The sequence below is a fragment of the Chanodichthys erythropterus genome, chromosome 19 (assembly GCF_024489055.1).
Source record: "Chanodichthys erythropterus isolate Z2021 chromosome 19, ASM2448905v1, whole genome shotgun sequence".
In the NCBI taxonomy this organism is placed as follows: Eukaryota; Metazoa; Chordata; class Actinopteri; order Cypriniformes; family Xenocyprididae; genus Chanodichthys; species Chanodichthys erythropterus.
In genome coordinates this window covers 34,372,267-34,397,841 of record NC_090239.1, presented here as the reverse complement: position 1 = coordinate 34,397,841, position 25,575 = coordinate 34,372,267, and the positions used below count along the sequence as shown (strand labels likewise).

Here is a 25,575-nt window from a genome sequence, read left to right as displayed (position 1 = left end):
TTATGCAGAATATAAGATGGAATATATTTAATTGATGATTTGACAACATAATATATAACAATACAATATATATGGAATGATTTTTACCTCAAAATCCAACAATTTGACACAAAATGATAACTGCAAATCCATGAGAGCGCTTCAGCTGCGCAGCATTTTTTTCCGTTGAGACGCTTTGTTGCTATGATACGGAATATCCGCGTCACTGTTATAACTGATTTTGCGGGTAATTTGTTTCAGACTTAAAATGTTGACAAAATGTTAAATTACTTTGCTATGTACTTTCGGAGAGCAGCAATATTAATTTCTCATCTGCTTGTTAATGTTGTTGTACAGCAAGAATGTTGTGACAGTTGGTCAGTGTTGTATTTGTCCCGCCCCTCCTCCACTATGATTGGAAAGTGACTAAAAAGTGACAGTGATGAGCGCAGCATTTTACTCAAAGTTGAATATTCTTCAACTCGAGGCGACAGGTAAAAAACGCTGAGCTCTCAGCGCTTGAGCGTGAGAAAGACGCTCAGCGCCTCGTTAGGCCGTGTGTGCACCAAAGCGTTTTTTGCCAGCTGAAAACAATAGGTTACTTGCGTAACCCCGGTTCTCTGATAGCATTAAGTGAGGTGTCTCACTGTGGGATACGCCCCTTCCGCGTATTCGTCAGAAGCTCTATTACATTACGCCAGCCCCAATTGGCTGGCAGACGTGACGTCGTATCAGGGAGTGGCTTCCCCACCCTTAGTATAAAAGGAGCGACACAACGTCACTAAGACATTCAAAACAAGCACACCTCTTCCTCGCTTCACACAGCAAGGAGGGTGATCTGGTGAGACACCTCACTTAATGCTATCAGAGAACTGGGGTTACGCAAGTAACCTATTGTTCTCTTTCAAGCATACGTTTCGGTGTCTCACTGTGGGATATCCTAACTCCCGTATTGCCAGATAGCCTGTCTCGAAGTCTCCTGCCAACCACATTCACTGTATCCGGGGACGAATGGTCATTACTCGTGATTCACGTTCCTACACTCAAAACTGCATGTGCTAAAGTTTGAGCTGTAACGTCCAGTTTATAAAACCTTGCAAATGTATGCGGCGAGGACCAACTCGCCGCTTCACAAATGTCCTGTATCGTGACTCCTTTAAATAGAGCCCACGAAGTTGACATTCCCCTTGTCGAGTGTGTGCGTAATCCAGGAGGGGACACAAGACCCTTACTGGAATATGCCAACGAAATCACTTCTACTATCCAGTGCGATAAACGTTGCTTAGTAATCGGCTTCCCTGTACGAGGTTTCGTCCAAGATACGAAAAGCTGATCGCTCTCCCTGAACCCTCTAGTTCTTTGTGTATAAATGCGTAAAGCACGCACTGGGCACAACGCATTTGCTGTTCTGATGAAGCAAAAGGTGGTGGATGAAAGGCTCTCAGCTCAAGAGGAATGATAGCACCAAGTACTTTGGGCATGAATGCAGGATTGGGCTTCAGAACTACCCCTGCATCACCAGGCATGAACTGCATACACGCTGAGTGCACCGAAAGCGCGTGAATCTCGCTTATGCGCTTTGCCGAGGCCAACGCTAACAGCAGCGCCGTCTTAAATGATAATATCTTGAAATCAGCCTTGTCCAGCGGCTCAAATGGGGACATGGAGAGAGCATCAAGCACCAATCCTAAATCCCATGAGGGAAAGAGGTTTTGAAACTGGCAAAACGCGGCGCGCGCCCTTCATAAACCTGCACACCAAAGGATGCTGCCCCACAGTTTTATTATTAAAACCAATGTGGCAAGCCAGAAACACCTTTATGGTTGAAAACGCTTTCCCTTGATCTATCAAATCCTGAAGAAATGATAGAACAACTGCCACTGAACACTGAAAAGGAATTTCGCGTTTGGTTGCGCACCAGCGCTCAAACACGCCCCATTTGCATTCATAGAGAGACCTAGTTGACGAGGCTCTAGCATTTTGTATGGTTCTGATAACGCTGTCAGACAGGCCAGTTGTATTTAAATTGAACCACTCACGGGCCAGGCCCATAGTGCCAGGCGTTCTGGATGAGGGTGAAAAATATCCCCTTCTGCTTGTGACAAAAGGTCTCTGCGCAGCGGGAGAGGCCACGGGTCACCGTAAAGCATATGTATGATCTCCGCTAGCCAATATTTCCCTGGCCACCTCGGAGCTATTAGTATTAGTGTCAATCTCTCCTCCCTCACTCTGTGAAGTGTTGGGGATATCAACGCTATCAGTGGGAACGCGTAAAGGAGAGTGCGAGGCCATTCGTGCGCCAGCGCATCTATCCCCAGAGGCGCGCTCTGGTCTTTCAGGGAGAAAAACAGAGGACACTGAGCATTGTCGTGGGACGCGAACAGATCCACTGACGCCCTGCCGTATATGCTCCAAATCTGCTCGACCACCTCCCTGTGCAATTTCCACTCCCCGTAGAGGGGATTGCCCCTGGACAGCAGATCCGCACCCTGGTTCATGACACCCTGCACGTGCGTCGCTCTCAAGGATAAAAGATTGGCATTGCCCCATAGAATCAGTTTGCGTGCTAACGTGTGCAAGGGAAGTGATCTGAGACCTCCCTGTCTGTTTATGTAGGCCACAACTGTTGTGTTGTCCGTTCTCACGAGAACATGATGCCCCTTTAGAAAGAGGAGAAAATGCTTCAGCGTCAGAAAAACAGCTAGCATTTCCAGAAAGTTTATGTGAAGACTGGACAGATGAGGACCCCATCTCCCATTCACTATCCTGCCCTCGTGAATGCCCCCCCAACCGGACAACGACACGTCCATTGTTATGACTTTTCTGGCTCGAACCACGCCCATGGGAACCCCCTGAATCAGAAATTTTGGGTGTCTCCACTGGCGCAATGCCAAGACCGCCTTTGACGTCACTCTCACTCTCCTTCGAGAGTGACGTATCGGGTCCAGCCTCAGAGACGCTACCCAGCGCTGAAACTCTCTCATGAACAATCTGCCTAAGGGAATAACTATTAGGGCTGAGGCCATCAGTCCTAATAGTCTGAGGCATGTGCGAAAGGAAACACTTTTCCCCCTCTGAAAATCTGTCATGCAATGAGTGAATTTTCTCACCCTGTCTTCCGACAATCGCGCTTTGAACGTTACCGAGTTTAGTGACAGCCCCAGATAAGTTATGGACTGCGTTGGAATTAAAACTCTTTTTTTTGATGTTTAATTTCAATTCCAGTTTTTGTATATGTTCCAGAAGCATAGCTGTGTGTTCTTTCGCTTCTCGCTCTGACCGAGCTGTCACCAGCCAATCGTCTATGTAAGTAGCGAGACAAATGCCTTTCTCCCTGAGCGGGGTCAGGGCCGCTTCTGTACATTTTACAAATACCCGTGGGCTGAGAGACAAGCCGAACGGTAGAACCAGATATTCGTATGCCACTCCACGGAAAGCAAACCTCAGGAATTTCCTGTGGGGTGGATATATCTTTATGTGAAAATATGCGTCTTTCAGGTCGATCGACGTAAACCAATCGCCCTGGCGCACTAGTTTCAGGAGTGTAGAATGAGTGAGCATCCTGAACTTGTACTTCCTTAAGTATTTGTTCAGTGCACGCAGATCTAATATGGGGCGAAGAGCTTGAGTCCCCTTCTTTGGGACGAGGAAGTATCTCGAGTAAAACCCGCTGTGGCTCTGCTCGGTTGGGACCACTCTTATCGCTTTTTTGTCTAACAGAGAGGAAATTTCCTCCTGAAGAACATGCTTTAAGTCTCCCCGCACCTGAGAATGAATTATCCCTTTGAAAAGCGGGGGGGGGAAGCGGCAAACTGCAGTCTGTACCCGAATTGTATAGTTTTTAATACCCAGCGGGACTGTGTGCATTCTCGCCAACTGTTTATTTGCAGCGTTCTGGTGCCATTGTGTGGCTGAGATGTAGACGAGTTTGGGGTCTGTACTGCGCTTGCGTGGGGACTTAGCGCTTGGACAGAGTTTAAGCGTCTCATCACCTCTAAGTGGGCAATAATTCCCCGAGGTGATGTTGTATTGTGTTCTGTTAATATGTTTTGCAACATTTTTGGGGGAATTGTGTTTTGCAACATGTTCTGGGATACAGTGAAAAACTTTATTGATCCTTTTCACCGCTGTGCTTCCCCTGGCCCAACCGGGCTCTGTTTTCCCCACAGAACATCTGGGAACTTCGAAACTCGTTCCTTGTCGAACGCTGAACATTTGGGGGTCGGGAGCTCGCGAACAGGGGGGCTGTGGGCTCCTTTCCCCGGGGAAGACCCCATCAAACTGCCTTCTTCTTCCTCCTCGCTCCCTGAGCATGGGATTGAGGATGAGGTTGAGAATCTAGCTAAACCGAAGCAGGTGGGAAGCTCTTTCTAGGCCAGGCAGTTCTCTGTTCTGGGACTCCGCTGTGACCCGCTGCATTCACATTCGGTCTCTGTCGCCTTGGAATGCAATAGCTGGGGGGTGGGCGGGCCGTAACTTGAGCCAAGGTCTGCCGAGGTGACTGAGGGGGTGCAGTCTGCGTCTTCCTGGGCAAACAGAGCTGCAAAGCCTCATCGTCCCTTTTCTTTTCCTCGCATCTCTTTTGCATCAGCGGCAGAGCCGAGCCGAAGATGCCATCTGCGACGACCGGTGCGTCCAGGATGGCTTCTTTTTCCCTGTCTGAGAGATTTGCCAAATTAAGCCAACGTCCTCTCTCTTGAATGACCATTGTGGCCATGGCCTTGCCCGCGGCCTGCACCGCGCATCTCTGAAGACGGAGAGAAAGATCGGTGACTACACAGATCTCCTCCCAGTGCGTCTGACCTGGCGTGGTCGATGCTTCGTCCTGCAGTTCCGCTTGGTACGCGGTCAGCATTGAGATAGCGTTCAGAGCCCTGACAGAGAGAGCGACTGCCCTATAAGCACGTTCCGTCATGCTCGACTGGAAACGGTCCGCTTTGGATGGCAATGTTGGATTCGCAGCCGCCGTGTGCTTTGGATGCACATGCGCGGTGACTAATGGCTCCATGGGGGGCATTCGGAGAAGTCCTGCTTTCTCCATTCCCTCCACATCGAGAGCGGATCCTCCCTGCACGGGCAATTTGCTGGTGAACTGTTTGTCCTTCCAGGTGATAGCTACCTCCTCCAGGAGCTCTGGAAACACAGGAAGGAGCTGCCGTGCTGCCCGTTTCGCACTCGGCAGCCTCTTGCCCTCGTAGCGAGACTTTGCAGTCTCCGCTACCATGGTCGGCCATGGACTGTTTAGTTTCTCTGCAGCGCATTTGCACACATCTTGCAGATCAACACTGAGAAGCGGGGATGGTGCCCCGCCCGCGTCTTCCGTGGGTCCCGCCGTGGCGAGGTGTATTACCGAATGCGCAGGGGGAAGGAAAGGGGAGTCCTCGAAATCCTCCTCTTCCTCAGAGAGGAGGTAATCCGATTGTCCCTCTTCCTCGAAATCGAGCGCGTCCTCCTCATCATCCGTACTGAGCACATTGGGCAGAGGAACGCAAACGTCGAGCTGTTCACCCCAAGATAAAGCTGCCGTGGTGGGCAGCTCTACAGGAATGGGTACCTGTGGAGTGGTAGCTGGAACAGGGCTAGGTGACATGAGGGGATCCTGGCCTGACAGACTAGCTTGGCGTGCTAGTCTGCGACGAAGGCTCTTCATTGTGAAGCGTGCGCAATGTTCACAGGAACCTGGGTTATCGATCGCCAGTTGAGCATGTTTCAGCCCAAGACATGCAGAGCAGACCTGGTGTGTGTCTTTGCATGAGATTTTGTTCCTGCATGAACAAAGTCGCACAGCATCTCCCTCACTAGCCGGAACAGCCTGCATTGCTGCAGCCATCGTATTAACGAACAATCCTTACAATCGAAGGAGTCAGGCGAAGGATGGCTTGGTGGCCAGTCGTTTGTCCAGGAGTTCGTAGGCTTCTGGTGTGAAGCGAGAATAGGTTTTTGAATGTCTTAGTGACGTTGTGTCGCTCCTTTTATACTAAGGGTGGGGAAGCCACTCCCTGACATGACGTCACGTCTGCCAGCCAATTGGGGCTGGCATAATGTAATAGAGCTTCTGACGAATACGCGGAAGGGGCGTATCCCACAGTGAGACACCAAAATGTATGCTTGAAAGAGAACGCGCTCTGCTTAAAACGCCTATTGTGCTGCCTTGATATGAGGCTTATAACGTTATAAGACTTTTATTTTTTTGCGGCTCCAGACAGATTTGTTTTTTTGGTCCAATATGGCTCTTTGAACATTTTGGGTTGTCGACCCCTGCCTTAGGCTTATATTACATCTTTTTAAAAAAAAGTTCTAGGGCACCTTTAAAACATGATTTGTTTGTCACGCACCTCTCTGCCTAACGTTAAACACTCATATCTTCCTGTATACCATTGCTGGCGTTTGGCTGACCTGCCTTGGAAAAGGAAGCGTCGGAGGAAACGTGGAAAGCGGAGCGGAGTGGCTGTTCGGCTGTTCGGCTGAGATGGACGTCGTCTCCGTTTTCCGATAGGCCTGGTTTGGCCTCTGAACACGGCGCTCGCTGGAATCGGCTTGATGCTTCGCATCGATGGCTTCGACCTATTGTACCCAGCGCCCTCTCCACAGCGCCCAGCGTCTTCACGCCGCCCTCCTCCCCATGTTCGTCCCGGTGGTGTGAACACTTTTAATCTTCGACCGTTGTGTCAAACAAAGCAGCTTCAGGGAGATTCGCCGCTGTATAAGATGGCTTTGATCAACGTGCGCTCTCTGGTAAACAAAACTTTTTTATTAAATGACTTTTTTACTTCACATGTCTTGGACATATTATGCATCACGGAAACCTGGATTAAACCTGGAGATTTGAGTCCTTTCACTGAGCTGGTGCCACAGGGCTGTACATTTTTAAATTCCCCTCGGTTATCCGGTCGTGGTGGAGGATTGGCAACAGTGTTTAAAGACTCTCTCCTCTGTCGTTGTTTATCAACTGGGACTCGTAGTACTTTTGAAGTTCAGTTGTTTCTGCTCTCCTTGGATAACCCAGTGGTTTTTGCAATTATATATCGGCCACCGCATGTACACAAGGATTTTCTCGATGAATTCGCTGAATTTTTTTGGGGAAATTGTCACTAATCATGATAGAATCTTGATTTTAGGGGATTTTAACATTCACGTCTGCTGTGACTCCCAAGCCACTTTCTAAAGACTTTCTTAACTTACTTGACAGTTTTGACTTTGAGCAATGGGTGTCTGGACCAACTCATGTTCAAGGACACACTTTGGACTTGATTTTATCCCGTGGTGTTATATTATTGGACATTAATATTAATAACGCAGGCTTGTCTGATCATATGCCTATATTGTTCTCTATGCCTTTGGACGGGAATACTCAAAGACATTCTCCACTTCCACGCTGGACTCGTATCATCACTGACCGTTCAAGCGATGAATTTTCCTCAATGTATTTACACCATCATATTAATTCCTCTACATGTCACTTGGATGCTGATGAAGATCTAAGTCTGTTCAATGCTACCTGTTCTAATATATTAAATTCTGTTGCACCAATAAAGATGAAAAAACATAAGCACAATTCAATTCCTTGGCAAAATGACTTTACCCTTTCTCTTTGACAGACCTGCCAAAAGGCTGAACGTAAATGGATATGTCATATGAAATTTTAAGGGACTCTCTTTCTGCCTATCAGCGAGCTGCTAAGGCTGCGAAGTGTAGTTATCTCTCTGAGTTACTTTTAAAAAAATAGTCATAAAGCAAATATCCTTTTTTCCACTATTGAATCTGTTCTTCATCCAAATATTAATGTGTTTCCCGAGACATCAGTCTCTCTTTGTGAAGATTTTGCAAGACATTTTAATGACAAGATTTCCCAAATTACATCTTTGTTGCCTCTGTCATCATATAAATTGTCTGATATTCCTATCTCCCCTTCCACTTGGTCTGTCTTTGAGCCTGTAAATTTAAATACTCTGATTGAGATTACATCTTCTCTGAAACCCACTACTTGCCCCCAGGATGTAATTCCTGTACGTTTCCTTGGACAAATTATTGAGACCGTTGGTCCTGACTTATTGTCTATTATTAACAAATGTCTCTATACTGGCACTGTACCTGGCGACTTTAAACTTGCCACGGTGCGGCCTAATCTTAAAAAACCTAGTTTGGATCCTGCATTACCGGCCAACTTTCGTCCTATTTCAAACTTGTCTTTTTTTTCTAAAATTTTAGAGAAAGTGGTTTTAAATCAACTTCAATCTTACTTGACTATAAATTGAATTTCTGAAAAATTCCAATCTGGTTTTAAATCCTGTCACAGTACCGAGTCAGCTCTTTTACAAGTTTTAAATGATATAATGGTGATTACTGACTCTGGGCAGTCTACGGCTTTGGTTCTGTTAGACCTCAGTTCTGCCTTTGATTTAGTTGACCATAATATACTTTTATCACGTCTTGAAACATGTGTTGGTCTTCGGGGCATGGTGTTGCAGTGGTTTCATTCTTACCTTACTAATAGGAGGTATGTTGTCAGCATTGGAAACCAATCTTCAATCTTCATACATTTAAAGTCTGGTGTCCCCAAGGGTTTGATTCTTGGTCCAGTCCTGTTTTTATCATCTTCGTCTTCTGACAAAGGTGAAGCCATTTTTGTCTCTAAAGAAGCTTGAAATGGTTATGCATGCTTTTATAACATCTCGATTGGATTACTGCAACTCTTTGTTTATTGGTGCTCCTCAATCATGTGTTTCACGTCTACAGTTGGTCCAGAATGCAGCGGCTCGCCTTCTTTGTGGGAAGCGTAAACATGAGTCTATTACACCAGTCTTGATTTCATTGCATTGGCTGCCAGTCAAATATAGAATTGATTTTAAAATTGTATTGTTTGTCTATAAATCTCTTCACAATCAGGCTCCACAGTACCTATTGGATTTGCTACAGCCTTACACTCAATCAAGAGCACTCAGATCAGCTGATTCTAGATTATTGCGATATTCCCAGGGCACGTCTCAAAAACAGAGGTGATCGTGCTTTTTCTGTTATCGGCCCCAAGTTGTGGAATAGCCTCCCAATTCAAATTTGAGCTGCTACCACTCTTTCTATTTATAAGTCTACTCTTAAAACTTATTATTTCTCCTTGGCATTCAACATCTCCTGACTTGCTGTGCAATGATCGTATATTTTAATACACCTCATCCATTTTACACTGTTTGTTTTATAGATTGTCTTATTGTTTGTAACCCTGTTGACTGTTCTTTTTTGCATACTCTGTGCAGCACTTTGGTCGACTTCGGTTGTTTTAAATGTGCTATATAAATAAACATTGTATTGTATTTTATTGTATGATTTTAGTGGCTTCTATGTCATATCTGTATTAGGCAGCATATGAATAAACAATTTTATTCAACCTTATGAAAGAAGTAGGACAGCAAGATTCAGCCAAAAATCATCAAACCAGGTTTAAACATGTTTAAACAGGCTTTATATGTTTTTTCTTACAACAGGTCAGGTGGCAACTACATTAAAAATAATGCATTTGTTGTATACTAATAAGAAAGTTGCATTCCCAACTCAAGGCTTGCTTTCTAGGGTGGTCTCATCAAAGAGGCTGAGCAAGTTCTTTGGCTCAAAGTTGCTTTTATCAGACAAGTCAGTGGAGATCCAGCTTCTCTTTCGGCTGCTGGGTGACTCTGTGAGACTGCACTGGGAGCTGTGATGAATCAGACTCAAGCTGCTGCTGGAATGGATTCTGGAGGAAGTGTGTGTCCCGTGGCTGTGCGGTGATTTGTGTGGGGGGTCGATGTGTGTGTTTGGCAGTGGTGTAGAGGTACTGCCAACAGATAGGCTTTCCTGGACTCTGTACAAGTAGGAAGAGAAAAAAAAAAAAAAAAAAAAGAACATTTAAACAATGTAGATGATTTTTACATTTTCTGCAGAAAAAACGATTGGGCCTTGTCTGCAAAATTCCCCCCATGACAGTGCTGTATAGTATTGGTAAAGCTGATGTGTTGCTAAGTTGTTGCTAGGATGTTCTGGGTGCAGGGCTCCTATGTTTTTTTATGTACACCATATTCAAGGACTGTTCTAGAATACAATCATGAAAAGCGTCAAAGATCATAAATTACTGTAAATGATTGCATTGACTGTGGAATTATATGACAATTAGCACAATTAACAAAACCATAAGAGAGACCACAATGTGTGTGCATTTGACTGACAGCAATTTCTCCATGTTTAAATCATTGAATAATCACTCATCCCGGAGTTTTTCAGTACCTGCTCAGCACATTGTGGCAATAGAGTGCAACACAATGAGGTTCCTTGTTTAAAATGTCTTTTGTTTTTTAATGATGAATCAAAGACGGACCTACCATCAGTTCTGAGCTGCTATATACTCAATGACTCTTATGCTGCGTTCACACCAAATGCGAATTCCAAAAAAAGCACAGATGGGAGTGGAAAGTTCTAATTGTGATCTACTAATGATGTGCAAATTTAAGAACAGCTCTTGAAATCTTACTTGCTCTGAGGTTCATTCAGTCAACCCACCAGTAGCACCCACACCGCCATTACACACCTCTGCACTGAGCACCTCCTCTGTCATCTCTTTACCATCTGTCAGCTCAGCCAGTCCTGTGGTCAACTCAGTGCACTACTCTGACTCAGCAAAGGAGTGCAGTGGATTTCTGCTTCACTGCTTGCTCAAGCTAGAGATGCAGCTGCAATGCCTCCCCATGGATCCAGCCAAAATCACAGCTGATCATCCTGGAATGTCCAAGGCTAATACTTCATTCACAAAAAACTCTACTGGTCCACCGGTGAGTTCCTGGCATTGGGAGACAACTGCTTCCAAGGGTGTCTTTGTCTGCCACACTGCAGACTATCGCTACAGCCCACCAGAACCAGCACCAGTCTGTTCCTGTCTGTATCACAATGGGCCTCATTTATGAAACAAACCTATGACAGAAAACCGGGGGTACAGCCATTTCCACCAAAACTTGGCATTTATCAATATGGGCGTGAGCGGTGACTAAGATCAAATCTCTTGTCAAGTTGCTCGTATGTGCCAGTTTTTAAGTGGTTTTATCTCTCTATTAGTGTTACTGGATCTTAGTGCTGCATTTGACACTATCGATCACAATATTCTCTTAAATAGACTTGAAAATGATGTTGGCATTAGTGGAATTGCATTGGCATGGTTCAAATCATACTTTTCTGACCGTTATCAGTTTGTAGTAGTAAACGAAGAGATGTCATATCGATCACAAGTTAAATATGGAGTACCGCAAGGCTCAGTACTAGGGCCATTGCTTTTCACTCTGTACATGCTACCGTTGGGAGATATCATTAGGAAGCATGGCGTTAGTTTTCATTGTTACGCTGATGATACTCAGCTCTATATTTCTTCACGCCCTGACGAAACTTACCAATTCACAAAATTGACAGAATGTATAGCTGATATAAAAAACTGGATGACCAGTAATTTCCTACTACTAAATTCAGAAAAAACAGAGATTCTAATTTTTGGACCAAAAACTTCTTCACGTAATAACCTAGAATATTGTCTAACACTCTGTTAAGTCTTCGTCGTCAGCTAGGAACCTGGGTGTGCTCTTTGATACCAATCTTTCATTTGAAGGCCATGTTACTAGCATCTGTAAAACAGCATTCTTCCATCTTAAAAATATATCTAAACTACGACATATGCTCTCAATGAAGAATGCAGAACAGTTAGTTCATGCGTTCATGACCTCAAGGTTAGATTACTGTAACGCTCTACTGGGTGGTTGTTCCTCCCGCTTGATAAATAAACTACAGCTTGTACAAAATGCAGCAGCTAGAGTCCTTACTAGAACTAGGAAGTATGACCATATTAGCCCAGTTCTGTCATCACTGCATTGGCTTCCTGTTAAACATCATATAGATTTTAAAATCTTGTTTATTACTTACAAAGTAATAGTAATTTAGCCCCCCAGTACCTAAGCAAGCTCTTAATGCATTATAGTCCTTCACGTTTATTGCGATCTCAGAATTCAGGCCAGCTGATAAATACCTAGAATATCAAAATAAACCGCAGGTGGTAGATCCTTCTCCTATTTGGCACCTAAACTGTAGAACAACCTTCCTAGCATTGTTCGGGATGCAGACACACCAAACCAAACCAGATTCAAAATTGCCCGGCAAATTCGTAAATCAAAGAAAAATAATTTCTAGCTGATCAACATTATGAAAACTGGTAAAACCTTTAGGAACTTCAAAAGATAAAACAGCGAAATTCCTAATATTACTTCCAATATTTCCAAATTATGTTCAATTTCATAGAGCGGGCCAATATCGTGACGATTATTTAAACTCAATCGAGAGAAGCAGATATCGTTATCGTGATAAAATATGATTAATCGTGCAGCCCTAATTTAATTTGACTTGACATTTGATATTCAACAGTATCCTTGACATTAATTCAACAGTGCTTTTGATCTGCCTGCATTGACACTATTCTTTAAAAGGAAAAATTATATACCAATTATCAATGTAAAGCTGCTTTGACACAATATGCATTGTAAAAAGCACTATATAAATAAAGGTGACTTGACTTGACTTAAGATAGTGTGAACTTGCATGCATCATAGTAAATCTGGTGGTGAATTGTAGTGAGAGCATTTTGTTAATTTAGACTATTTTCATTGACCGAGTCTGACAACCAAGGCTCATTAATTGAGCATTAACCATTAAATGGCTAGATTAGAAAGTCAAATTAAATTAAATTAAAATAGTTGGGAGTCTGTGACACATTAAAAATATAACTATATGTTATAGATAACTATATATAATATATGTTTTGTTTTCTTTTGTCTTTTTTTCTCCAGGGGTTTACATGTGCAAATAGCAGCATAAACAACAGAGACTAAGGATTCACACACCATCACATCATGCACCTGCAGTGTTTCTGTGAACAGAGAAAAACAGAAAAAAAATTATCCGTGTTAAATAGAGGAGTTTGCCACTGTTCGTCTTTGCGTCATTATGTCACATCTGTATACATAAAGGAGTCCCGGCTAGTAGGCTATATCGCGTGTGTGGATGCTGCAGGTGGCGGATCATTTGTAGCCTCTTCTTACAGCAGAAAAAAACTTCAGACTGGCTACATCAATAAAGGGAATGTGATCATGCCCATGCAAAAACAAGAATAAATATTGACAGGGATTTTGAAAGGTTGCATGTTCTAAGGAACATTAAATTGCTTTTTGAGGTTAAAAGAACAATTTCTTTAGATGAAATTCTAATGGTATGACATTTAGATGATTAGACTGTACAGAAACTGAAATCTATAACGTTAATACACACTAAATACACAGTCACACAATGTTGTTGTTGTTAAAATTAACATACAACATTAATAATAATTTGCACGGTTTAACGTGATCTGAGCCAACTTTGCGATCGTTAGATTTAATCACCATTGGTAGCTCAATTGATTGTAAAACTTTTTTTTTTTTTTCAGTTTGTTTAGAACAAAAGTGGTAGACATGTTACTTGTTTGATGAAATTTTCAGGTGAAACTTACTTTGGACATACTTCCAAAACATAGTATCTGTAATTCCGAAGTACAGTGAATATCTACACTGGTGTGCTGACTGACAGCCCACACATATACCTCAAAACATTACATTCATCCACGCTGAGGAGCCATGCCAATGCACAACACACTTAAAGAAGATAACTGCAATTGTGGTTTTCAAACAGAGATGGCAACAAAGAGGCAAAAATAGCAGCTTTAAATAATTAACAGATTAAAAAAAAAAAAAAAAACTGCGACAATTAGGCTAGTATAAGCTATGCTAGTTGTATTATGCATGTATTTGTTTTCTTTATATATCTTAATTTTATTAAATCCAACTGATCGTGCAGGCGCCTCACGAGCGCACACACATCATATCAGTTATAGCTTTGCTAACTTGACATTTCAGCCATTCATCATCAAACTAAAATGCAGTCAACCAAACATAAAAGTTACACTTTAATTCAATTTAAATGGTCTACTGTAAAATCAGCGTACCCAGCGCACAACCAAACAAATTTTTCCACATGTGAAGGATGCTGTTTATCTTCTACTTTTTATCTTCTGTTTTTGTTGATTACATACAGGGCTTGACATTAAGCCTTGTCATGTGGACACACGTAAATCGGTCATTCACTTCTATGAGTAAAACAGTTGCTTGTCCGGAAAAAAATAAAAATAGTATTTTTTTTTTTTTTTTGGTGGTGGTGGTGGTGGAAATATTAATTTGTTCTGAAGCAATATACTCTCAGAATATTGCAGCTTATGTAAATGTGCATATTTTTGATTGATTACAACTGCATTAAATAATGTTATGGGATTGTTTTAATATTGTTTTAAATATGAAATGTTTGGGGGGAAATGATACTTTTAAAAATTAAACTAAACCACCAGTAGGTGGCGGCAAGTAACCGTCTTATTGAGTGGGTCACTGATTCATTCAAATGGCCGATTCGTTCAACGCCAAATCATTCAGTAATGAAAACAAGGTTAAGTGTTGCGCTTTGGTTCTGTTGTGATCTTTGTTTGAAACTATTTTCGCTGATAAAATAGAACAAAAACAGTCAATGTTCCTTCTAAAATGTAAGTGGCTTAATATTAACCACTTGTTAATTGAACTGTTGTATGAAATCAGTGTCATGTTTTTAATCGTGATGGTAGCCTGTGTAGGAAAACAGCATTCTTGGTCATGTAGTTTTGCTTACCAGTATCAAGTTATAAAAACTGCAGGTGTATTTTTTTTTAATTTTTACCGCAGTAGTATGTTTAACTGAGTTTCTTTTTGTATGTGCTTTACTCATGTTTCCATTTCTCCTTGAGATGGTGCGTGAGCCTCAACAGCACAACCTTGTCATCGTCAGTAGCTTACATTATATGGCCTATTATTATCCACTATCGACTGCCACTTACACTAAATGTAACAAAATCAGTCACTCGCGTTTTGGTGATTCGCAAATTGCTGTGTGTGTTTTTTTTTCTTTGGTATTGACGTTTTAATCAGGTCCTTGTCCGGTCGGGAAAGTAAAATTCGAGTCCTGACATGTTAAACCAGCACTAAAATCCTGATTTATAATCGAGACGTTGTCTGACAAAATCACCATACACAATAGATAGACATTTGCAGTGATTTTGCCTATATGCGGCAGGAAAGCAAGATCTTGCGCTCGTGCGGTAGTACCAGGGGGTCTCGGAAGCTAGATCAGGTTAACAAGTCGCTATATTCGTCACAACGCATTTTCTTAGAAAAAAGTCGCAAAAGGGGCCTGAAAAGGTGCTGAGTTGGCAACATTGGTGCAGCCTTCCTTCTCCACAAAGAGCTTAGAACCCAAGAGGCGACACTTTGATACTTTTTGGGTAACTGCCACTAGATGGCACTCTGGTAGCACGGCCGCCATTATGGGCTGAAAATACTAACTGGACCATAGAATCCTTCACATTTTATGTACCCAAAATCAGCGAATTTCACTGCCAAATCAGAAGCGCAATAGAACAGTTTTTTTTTTTTTTTTTTAAATGAAGTCACCAGTAAATTGTATGGCTCATACAGTAAATGTTGTTTTGTGTATATATATATATATATATAAAAAAATATATATATATATATATAAATATATATATATATATATATGTTTTATTTTACCAGTTGTGGAATCCAACCATTCAACCATCTGAGGTAGTTAGTTAGCATAGTTAGCTGAACATAGTTAGCCTACTTTATTGAGTATTTCCATTTTATTCAACTTTACATATTTATTAATAGTAAATTAATAATTAATAAATTTAAGATCATCATGTTTGCAGCGAACAATATATTTTAGACCTAGTGGAATAATAGTAATAATATCTAGGTCTGAATTGAAATATGCTATATTGTACATTTTAATGGATCATGCTACAAACATAACGATCCTATAATACATGATGCATTGCTGTGTCCGTTATCGCATAATTCCCACTTTTGGACACCTTTGCTTTAACGGACATTAGACAACACTGCAAAATCAAGCTGTTATATTCATATTTATTGAATATAACATTTATTGTCCAACATTCCCAATTTTTCTGATGCATGTCCTTAATTTAATTTCATATGTTGGTAATAATTCAGTGTTTATAAGCCTTTTAAAGAATTTTAACCCAAACTGACTGCGTTTCTAGAGAGCAAAGGTTTTGTGAAAAAATTGGAAGACTTAAACACAAAGTGTGTAAAATAAACTGTAAAAAGGATTTGAGGATCACTAGTGATAGTATTTTATTCTGTGTTGTCATCATTCAGGTTGGATTTTTTTTTTTTAACAAAGTATCTGATATTGCAATAGAAACTAGTGGACTGCCGACTCGCTTTCACCCCAAAATGGCGGAATCGCAGGGCTGCTGCTGGGCGCCGGTGTTGGTCTCCAGGTCCCAGCCCACCGCTGTCCAAACGCGCGTTACGGCAATTTTGCACTGGCCGGAGGCAATTACCAAACTGGTTCCATGTGCGTATCACACCAATGTACATATTTTGTGACAGCAAATGAAAGTTATTCATTATTTAGGCTTTATTCAAAATGTACTTGTAGTATTATTTTTCTTCAAAACTAAATAAATAAAAAATGCAAAAATAAAATATACTAGTGAAACTAGTGGACTGCCGACTCGCTTTCACCCTAAAATGGCGGAATCGCAGGGCTGCTGCTGGGCGCCGGTGTTGGTCTCCAGGTCCCAGCCCACCGCTGTCCAAACGGGCGTTACGGCAATTTTGCACTGGCCGGAGGCAATTACCAAACTGGTTCCATGTGCGTATCACACCAATGTACATATTTTGCGACAGCAAATGAAAGTTATTCATTATTTAGGCTTTATTCAAAATGTACTTGTAGTATTATTTTTCTTCAAAACTAAATAAATAAAAAATACAAAAATAAAATGTAATGCTTTTTAATGTCATTTAAGGCCTTAATTTTCGCAAAATCCATTTAATGACTTTTAATGCTTTTTAATGCCCCGCGGATACCCTGAATAAATGCCACTATTGCCTAATGTTTTTATTTTTTTATTTGATAGTGTAATATATAATTTATAGCTACTTATTTTTCATTCTTGTTCTGTTCTGAATACCGTTAAATTTCTGGAGTGAGAGGAAAAAATGCCTAGGCCAGTGGTTCCCAACCATGTTCCTGGAGGCCCCCCAGCACTGCACACTTTGCATGTCTCCTTAATCAAACACACCAGATTTAGGTCATCAGCTCATTGGTGGTGACTCAAAGACCTGAAATGGGTGTGTTAGACAAAGGAGCCTCCAGGAACATGGTTGGGAATCACAGGCCTTGGCTATAGTGCATAATGTTTGTAATGTTTTGTTTTATTTACCAGTTGGCTATTTAATATACATATAAATTAATGTAATTGTTTGCAATTATGATGTTAACGGGTGTTTTTGGAGTAAGATTTTTTTCTCTTTCATGAGGCTACTTCCTCTTCTTGGCTGGGTTACATTTCTCAATGTCATAAATCCTAGGGGCAAGGCTTCTAAACCGTGAATTTTCAGGGGCGATTGTTTTTAGCAGCCACATGTATCAATGTACAATCACGTACAATTTTTGTGGAAACCATGATACAATTCAAACATGTGTGTACAATTCAAACAAGATTAAAAAATAAATAAATAAATACTTTTATTCATCAAGCATGCATTAATTTAATCAAAAGTGACAGTGGATACATTTAAAATGTTACAAAGGATTTCCATTTAATAAATGCTTTAATAAATGTAATAAATACATTTAATGCATGCAAATAAATGCTGTTCATTGAACTTTCTGGTAACACTTTACAATAAGGTTCATTAGTTAACATTAGTTAACTACATTAGTTAACATGAACTAATAATGAACTGCACTTATACAGCATTTATTAATCTTTGTTAATGTTAATTTCAACATTTACTAATTTATTATTAAAATCTTGTCAACATTAGTTAATGCACTGTGAACTAACATGAACAAACAATGAACAGCTGTATTTTCATTAATGTTAACGAAGATTAGTAAATACAGTAACAAATAAATGAATAAACTACATTTTAAAATATATTCACAGAAAATTTAATTTGTAATAATAATTTGCAATATTACTGCTTTTACTGTATTTTAGATTAAATAAACACAGCCTTGGTGAGCATAAGAGAGTCCTTTCAAAAAACATTAAAAAAGGTTCTCAATTAACACTATACATATACTTTGCCAATAAATACCTTGAGATGGTTTGAAAAACAAACCATATATTGTCGCAATCGTGAGTTTTTTTGTCTTCACGGTTCATTAGTCAAAACGTTTCTGCTTTTTGTTCAGCTGCTGCAACAGTGAACAAATAGCTGGATGACTTCCTGGAATGTCATATTACTTTAATACTAAATACTATGAATCCTTTATGGACTTTCTGTGAGAGAGCGCCCTCCAGCTTCGAGTATGAATGAAACATACGTTACACAAGAATCATCATTCTGGATAAAATGGAAGAATAAAATGACAGGTCATGCATAGACTATATTGTCTCTTCTTTTTTTTTTTTCACATTGGCTTCTACGTCAACACACTTGCCAGTGTAACGGACGTAGGCCACTAAGAGCTGTGCGTTTAAATCTCACTCCCCTGGCCTTGAGGCACGCTAGTGTGAAGGCACCGTAATGGCTGTGGTGTTCAGCATCTTTGTTAGCGCACATGCCTCCCATACTTATGAACACTGTTTGAATCCCGCTCAGAGAGGGTCAAGTTGGATTTGATACACCCATATTGTACGCCCATGCGAGTGGAAGACTGATTTTGTGACCTCCACAGGCCACTACAAATATTGTGCCAAACCATATGGCCTGGCCAATGCTACTTCCATATTCCAAGGATTCATGAATACTTGTGTACACTGCATCTCTCACCTCCCACCTGCTGTCAAAGCCCGAGTCTCAGTCCGGGACCTCTCCAGTCCAAAAAAGATTTCGGTAACACTTTACAATAAGGTTCATTAGTTAACATGAACTAATAATGAAAATTTATTAAACTAGGTTAATTTCAACATTTACTAATACATTATTAAAATCTTGTTAACATTAGTTAATGCACTGTGAACTAACATGAACAAACAATGAACAACTGTATTTTCCTTAACTAAAGTTAACAAAGATGAATAAATACAGTAACTAATGTATTGCTCATGGTAAGTTCATGTTAGTCACTACATTAACTGATGAACGTTATTGTAAAGTGTTACCAAGATTTCATTTTGCAGTATAGATAGTAAGCCAACAGTTCTCTTTTATTCCTATTTTTAGCTTAGCCTATAGTTTTGAGGGACAGATGTATTAAATTTAGCCTATTTTTCTCTGTGAATTTTAGCCAAATTTTCTTTGTCACACTTTGACTTTTTTTTTTTTTTTTTTTTTTTTTTTTTAACAGTGTTGACAGCATCAGGCCAAATAACAAATAAAAATCTTGTATTTGTTATCCTCAATCACTCAGTCTTACTTTAGGGATTCTGGAAACAATCTAAATTTAGCGTGACCCATTGGGTCGGGAAGAAAATCATTATCAGTGGATAGCGGGTGAACACAGAGTGAATTTTAAGCGGGAGTGGGTGGATGTGAAATAGAACCTTGCGGGAGTGGGACAAGAGAGAGAAAAAAAACAAACAAAAAAAAAACACGCAGACCTCTACTCTACAGCCTCTGCTGCCTACCAGCTCCCATCCTCGTTCATCCTGAAGCTAATATTCTTTCTGCTGTGAAAGTCGATACTTCCAGTGTTGGATCAGTCCTCCTTTAGCGGCAGGGGACTCCGCCCAAGCTCCATATATGAGCAGAATTGAAAAGGAGCTGTTAGCCATCAAGCTAGTGGTGGAAATGGTGCCACTGGCTCATAAGATCTCGAAGGAGCCTAAATCTATCCTCAAGGTTCAAGGTTCAAGGTTGTTTTATTTATATAGCACATTTAAAAACAGCAAGCATGGCTGACCAAAGTGCTGAACAATAAGGCGAAGGAAAATAAAAGAAAGTGAAACATACATTCACACAATATACTCATACTGAATTAAAAGCTAAAGAAAAAAAGTACGTTTTAAGAGAAGATTTAAAAATAGTTAGAGACTGTGCCGATCTGATATAGGCCAGGAGACTGTTCCACAGCCTGGGGCCAGCGATAGCAAAGGCTCTATCACCTCTCTGCTTTAATCGCGATCTGGGGACACAGAGAACTCTCTTATCACCAGATCTCAGATTTCGAGTGGGATTATAGGGGTGGAGTAGCTCAGACAGATAGCTTGGTGACTGGTTATTTAGGGATTTAAAAACAAAAAGAAGAATTTTAAATTAAATTCTAAAATGTACAGGTAACCAGTGCAACGATTTTAAAATTGGGGTAACATGATCACATTTGCGATCCTGCCTCCTGTTTCACACATACTCTGTATGCAGTGTGTGTTGCAGTACATATGCATACTTATCCCTATTGTGCTTTCACATATTCCGTGTTTGCAGTGCGCAACTGATCTGTGGCTGTAGGCTATATAAATAAACACAACATTTACTTTATTTTATTTCAAATCCAAAAGTTGTTGCTGAACACGGCTTGTCAGTATTGCGATTCTCTTTAAGCTACACTCTTTCATAGATGTTGTGTTTAAATACACTACATTTAAACGTTTTATTCAATGTATTACTTAACACTTATATAAAGTATAATACTTTACATTTATATATTACGTTGCTCAAGCAAGTGGCAAAACATTTAAACTGGTCCTGAACCATGAGGCACAGATGGCTGGCCATATTCCCTTGAAAAAAAAAGAAGGCCAGACAAGAGAAGTTTCCTCATGGTAAAGCGCTTTCAATGCACACAAACAGCCCCCTCAAGGACTGAGCATGCATGCTCCTCACCCATGCACATTACGCACATATCATGTGTGTCATCTGGTGTCAGACAGAGAGGAACACACTGTTTAAATGACTTAGTGCTAGTGCTCGCCATAGTACTAGATTGCCTCTGAATAAACACGTTCAAACAAATGCATCCTGAAGACATTATTCACAGGTGGCCTTTTATACTCGCACCAGTTATGACGTCATTGTCATGTTTAGACTCACGCTTCAGACACCTGGCATGCCAGAGGCATTCTTCATAGCGACCCAGAGGGGACACAGCATGAGTTCCCTTTCGAAAGGGAACAATGATGGCTAGCTAACATTAGCATGCTGTGTCAAACTCAGCTACCAGGTGCCACTATCAGTAAGCATGATATCTAACCTAAGCATGATTTATTCTTGAATAATACAGTACCGGTCAAAAGTTTGAAAACATAACTATTTTTAATGTTTTTAAAATATGTCAGTTATGCTAATCAAGCCTGCATTTATTTGATCAAGAATACAGAAAAAAAAAAAAACAGCAATATTGTGAAATATTATTACAATTTAAAATAATGGTTTTCTATTCCAATATACTTTAACCCTCAGGGGTCTGAGGATTGTTGGGGCCTTGGAGAAGTTTTGACATGCCCTGACATTTGTGCTTTTTTCAGTTGTTCATAAACATTTTAATGGAAAAAGTGTCATTACACTGTATTCAGCACAAACTAGGCTACAATAATATGTGAGGAACATGTATGTACATGTTTGTGTTTTTGAAGGAATAATGTTTATGCGTGGTTATTGAAAAAACAAAAAACTTAAGCCACTGAAATAAGGCCAAAAAATATACATTAAATCTTTGGTCACAAGACTTCTGGGTATTTGAGATTGAGGTAAAAATTATGCTGCCTGCTTATTCATATAAAACAATAGAGAGAATTAAATTTTCTAAAACATCTTTGGTCAAGAAACACAGTATGCTTGGAGGTGTGAATAATCATGAATAATGGGTGATTCTCATCTGAGAAGACAAAAGAATTGCATAAAGAGCTCTAATGAGCTGCATAAATAATGAGCTCTTTCAGTCAGGTAGGCTGTGAAAAAACCCTCTGTTGATCAAGTCTCAAATCTCATCATAATGTAAATGAAACATACAGAAAAAATAGCATTACTGTGAAATATTATTACAATTTAAAATAACGGTATTCTATTATATTCTTAAAAACATAATGTATTTCTGTGATGCAAAGTGTCTGAACAATTATGTTACCTCTATGGAATTTCATATAGGCTTTTAGCTTAAAAGCATGCACATTTGGAGAAATATTGATGGATTCTCATTTGTTTGTCAATTTTCTATACAGAGGAGTAATATTTATTCAGGATTTATTGTCATTACTATGAGTGCTGGATACTGTGTTTTGAATTCATACTTGCAGCCGGAGGGCGCTCTGTACACAAATGCCTGAGCACTAAAGAAGAATAGGCAATCAAGGAACTAACTGAACTAACAGAGGCCAGAGTTTGCTAACTATGGCTATTTAAAACACTTTTCAAGACAATAAATACACAATTGAGATGATGAATGCATGTATTGCCTCTGAATTTGCCTCTGAATAGCGCTGGCTCCGTGGGCGTGGCCGCATTAGCGGATAATGAGCTGAATCACGGACTTCTGACATGGCTCTCTTTTCATACAGATTACATAAACACAGAAGGTTTGTTTTCGATTTGACTTACACGATTTAAAACCTGACATTTCAATGTTTTTTTAGACATAAGTCTAATTTTTTTAAGTTACAGTTCATTTTCTGAGAACTATCAGATTGGACTTCGTTCAGAGGGAGACGAGAGATCACGCATCATGTTAGTTTTCTTTATTTTACAAAAAGCACAACATTTTGTTGTTACTCTGAGTGTACACAAGTAAAAGAAGATATTCCACAGATTAAAATGGTGTATAACTCTTAATTGTATGTGCAACATTGACAGAGTATTTTGAGTCTCTTTCACACTGGTTAGAAAAAAAACGCGGTGATCACGCCGGCGTGACCGCCGACCCGAGAGTGTTAAAATGTAATTTATTTCTGTGATGAAAAGCTGAATTTTTATCAGCCATTACTACAGTCTTCAGTATCACATGATCCTTCTGGCATATCTGCCAGCTTATCATTCTAATATGCTGATTTATTATCAATGTTGGGAACAGTTGTGCTGCTTAAAGTCTGTGTAATTGCAACTCAGATGTTTGTTTCTAAACACATTATAAATGTTAGAAATGTATTACTGAAAACTATGTAGTGAACTATGTAGTACTGAATTGTGTAGTTACACCGTTAAACAGTTTTTCCACCATTTTTGTGTGTTTAGGATAACTAGCTAGCTATGCCTTCGACACATAAATGCATATTACCTGGTTGCGATAATTTACAAATTCAATATCATATTATTTTCAGACATGCGCAGACCATAGACTGTAAAAAAAGATGGACGACGCGACGGCGCTTCCTTCCATTGTATTGAACTGAAGCCAAAATGGGCCGCAATACGTCCAAAAAAAAAAAGTTTGGAGCCTGGGCATGCGCAGAAGGAATCGTCAGTGGAGCCCGGAGACGGAGTCGCGGTATCAAACGTCCGCCCAGATGACTGCGTCATCATTCATTTATTTTAAATAGACTATAAAAATTATATACAATTTAAAATTCTACCTATAAAATAATAGGCTATTCTGTTTCTAGAGCAATAATATTTTTGAAACCGCAAATTCAGTAGATAAAATCAATATAATATGCCACTAGAAACAACTTTAATACGGTCCTGCCATTTTAAATCGAGTTCAACTAACATTACAGGAGATCGATTGCTGTAATTAGAGTAGGCTATCATTAGTTTTGTCCTGCTAATTATTATTTTATACCCATAAAAATAACAAGTAACTGCCAGATAACGATCACCTGCTTTTTCTCGACATGGTTAACATTAGGTGTGTTATCTTAACTAATAACATTTATTAATTAGCTTCAGTGGCGCAAAAAGTGGGTATGCGCTATATGCGGCGCATAGTGGCGCCGCACCATGGGGGCGACAAAGCGATGGTTAATTTTTTTTTTTTAAATAATAAAAGTTTATATATAAAAAAAAAAGTTATATAAATTTTAGAGGACTAACAGGCTAGAGTAGGCGCCGGTGCCCTCATAAGATTCCATCATAGAATTTAGACATAGAAGTGGGCGGGGCGCAGCGCTGAGTGAGCAGCAGTAACGTTAGTGAGTTGTAATTGAAACTCGAAAAAGATGGACAAAGCAAAAAAGCTATTGGGGGCTAAAATAGAAAAAGAAAGAGGGAAAAGGAGATGACATGTCAAGGGATGCGACAGCAGCTAAATAAGTGGATGGTGAAAGGCAACAGGTAGGATTTAAAATGTGATGTCTATGCTTGGAGGCTTGCAAATACGTTATTCATGTTAACAGACTAGCTAGCATTTGCTAATACTGGGAATGTAGAAGACAGAATATGTAGCTAGCTTAGAATATGCAAAACCAAGGTTGCTGAGCTGAAAACTGAAAAAATATAAGGTAGCATGTACAATAAATGACAAGAATCTGGAAAACAACTTTAATATCTCTGGTTTACCGTGGAATCATGCATATATTTGCTACCAAACTTGGAGGCTTGCAAATATTAATGTTGACTGACAAGTGTTTACTAACTTACTGCAAAATAATGTTGCTTATATCTACATTTAGATTTTGGTTAAACTCTTTGGTACCAATCCCATTCATGACACATCTCAATTTTATTAAAGTAAAATGACAACTGGTAAATATAAGGTAGCACGCATGCACAATAAATGACTAGAAGCTGGAAAACTTACTTATGCAATAAGGCTGGTTTATCATGGAAACAAATAGTTCCTTTTTTTTTTTGTGTACATATATACCATATAATTATGGTAGGCTTACAGTGGCTGTCTGATATACTTTAAAATAAACATTTATTATTTCAAACCCATACATGATGATGTCCGGCACACTTATTTATTTAGAAGTGGGGGTGGGGGGGCGCCAAACATTTTTGTTGCATACCCCTCTAACACTGGATAGTTGAGCCCTTGATTAGCTTATAACACCCATATTTAATGTTACAGAAAAAGGTTCAGTGGCCTATGGTGTACGGTGTCTTTGGGTGGATTAGGAATTATTGTGATTTGAAAATTTAGGAGTCCTAAAATTAGGACTGAGACGCCCATTATTTTTAAGAGTTTCTCCTAAATCTGCAAGTTAGGAGCTACTTTTAGCCTTAAGATGTTTTGTGAATACGGCCCCAGGACTTTAAAGAAATGCACTAAAGGGGTGTAATGTGAAATACTATATCTGCACTTAACTCCCTCAGGTCGGCGGTCATGCCGGCAATACCACCTAGTTTTTTTTTTCTTACCAGTGTGAAAGAGACTCAAAATACTCTGTCAATGTTGCACATACAATTAAGAGCTATACACCATTTTAATCTGTGGAATATCTTCTTTTAAAGTGTACACTCAGCGTAAAAACAAAATGTAGTGCTTTTTGCAAAATAAAGAAAACTACATGATGCGTGATCTATTGTCTTCCTCTGAACGAAGTCCACTCTGATAATTCTCAGAAAATGAACTGTAACTTAGTGAATACTAATCACAAAAAAATGAGAC

General features: G+C 40.0%; 1 protein-coding gene and 1 pseudogene across 2 annotated transcripts in view; both read right to left on the bottom strand.

Annotated features, from left to right (window-relative positions):
• Positions 1 to 1,008: 1,008 nt before the first annotated feature.
• On the bottom strand, positions 1,009 to 2,031 carry LOC137007563 (uncharacterized; annotated as a pseudogene).
• A 7,404-nt stretch (positions 2,032 to 9,435) lies between these two features.
• pkmyt1 (protein kinase, membrane associated tyrosine/threonine 1) overlaps positions 9,436 to 25,575 on the bottom strand; it is a 147,795-nt gene continuing 131,655 nt past the window's right edge. The window contains exon 8 of one of the 2 annotated variants that reach the window (XM_067368633.1): positions 9,436 to 9,811. In XM_067368633.1, coding sequence (XP_067224734.1) covers positions 9,526 to 9,811 — 286 coding nt within the window. In that variant the 3' untranslated portion in view covers positions 9,436 to 9,525. The remainder of the gene's footprint in view (positions 9,812 to 25,575) is intronic. The other variant, XM_067368635.1, reaches the window with a different exon arrangement.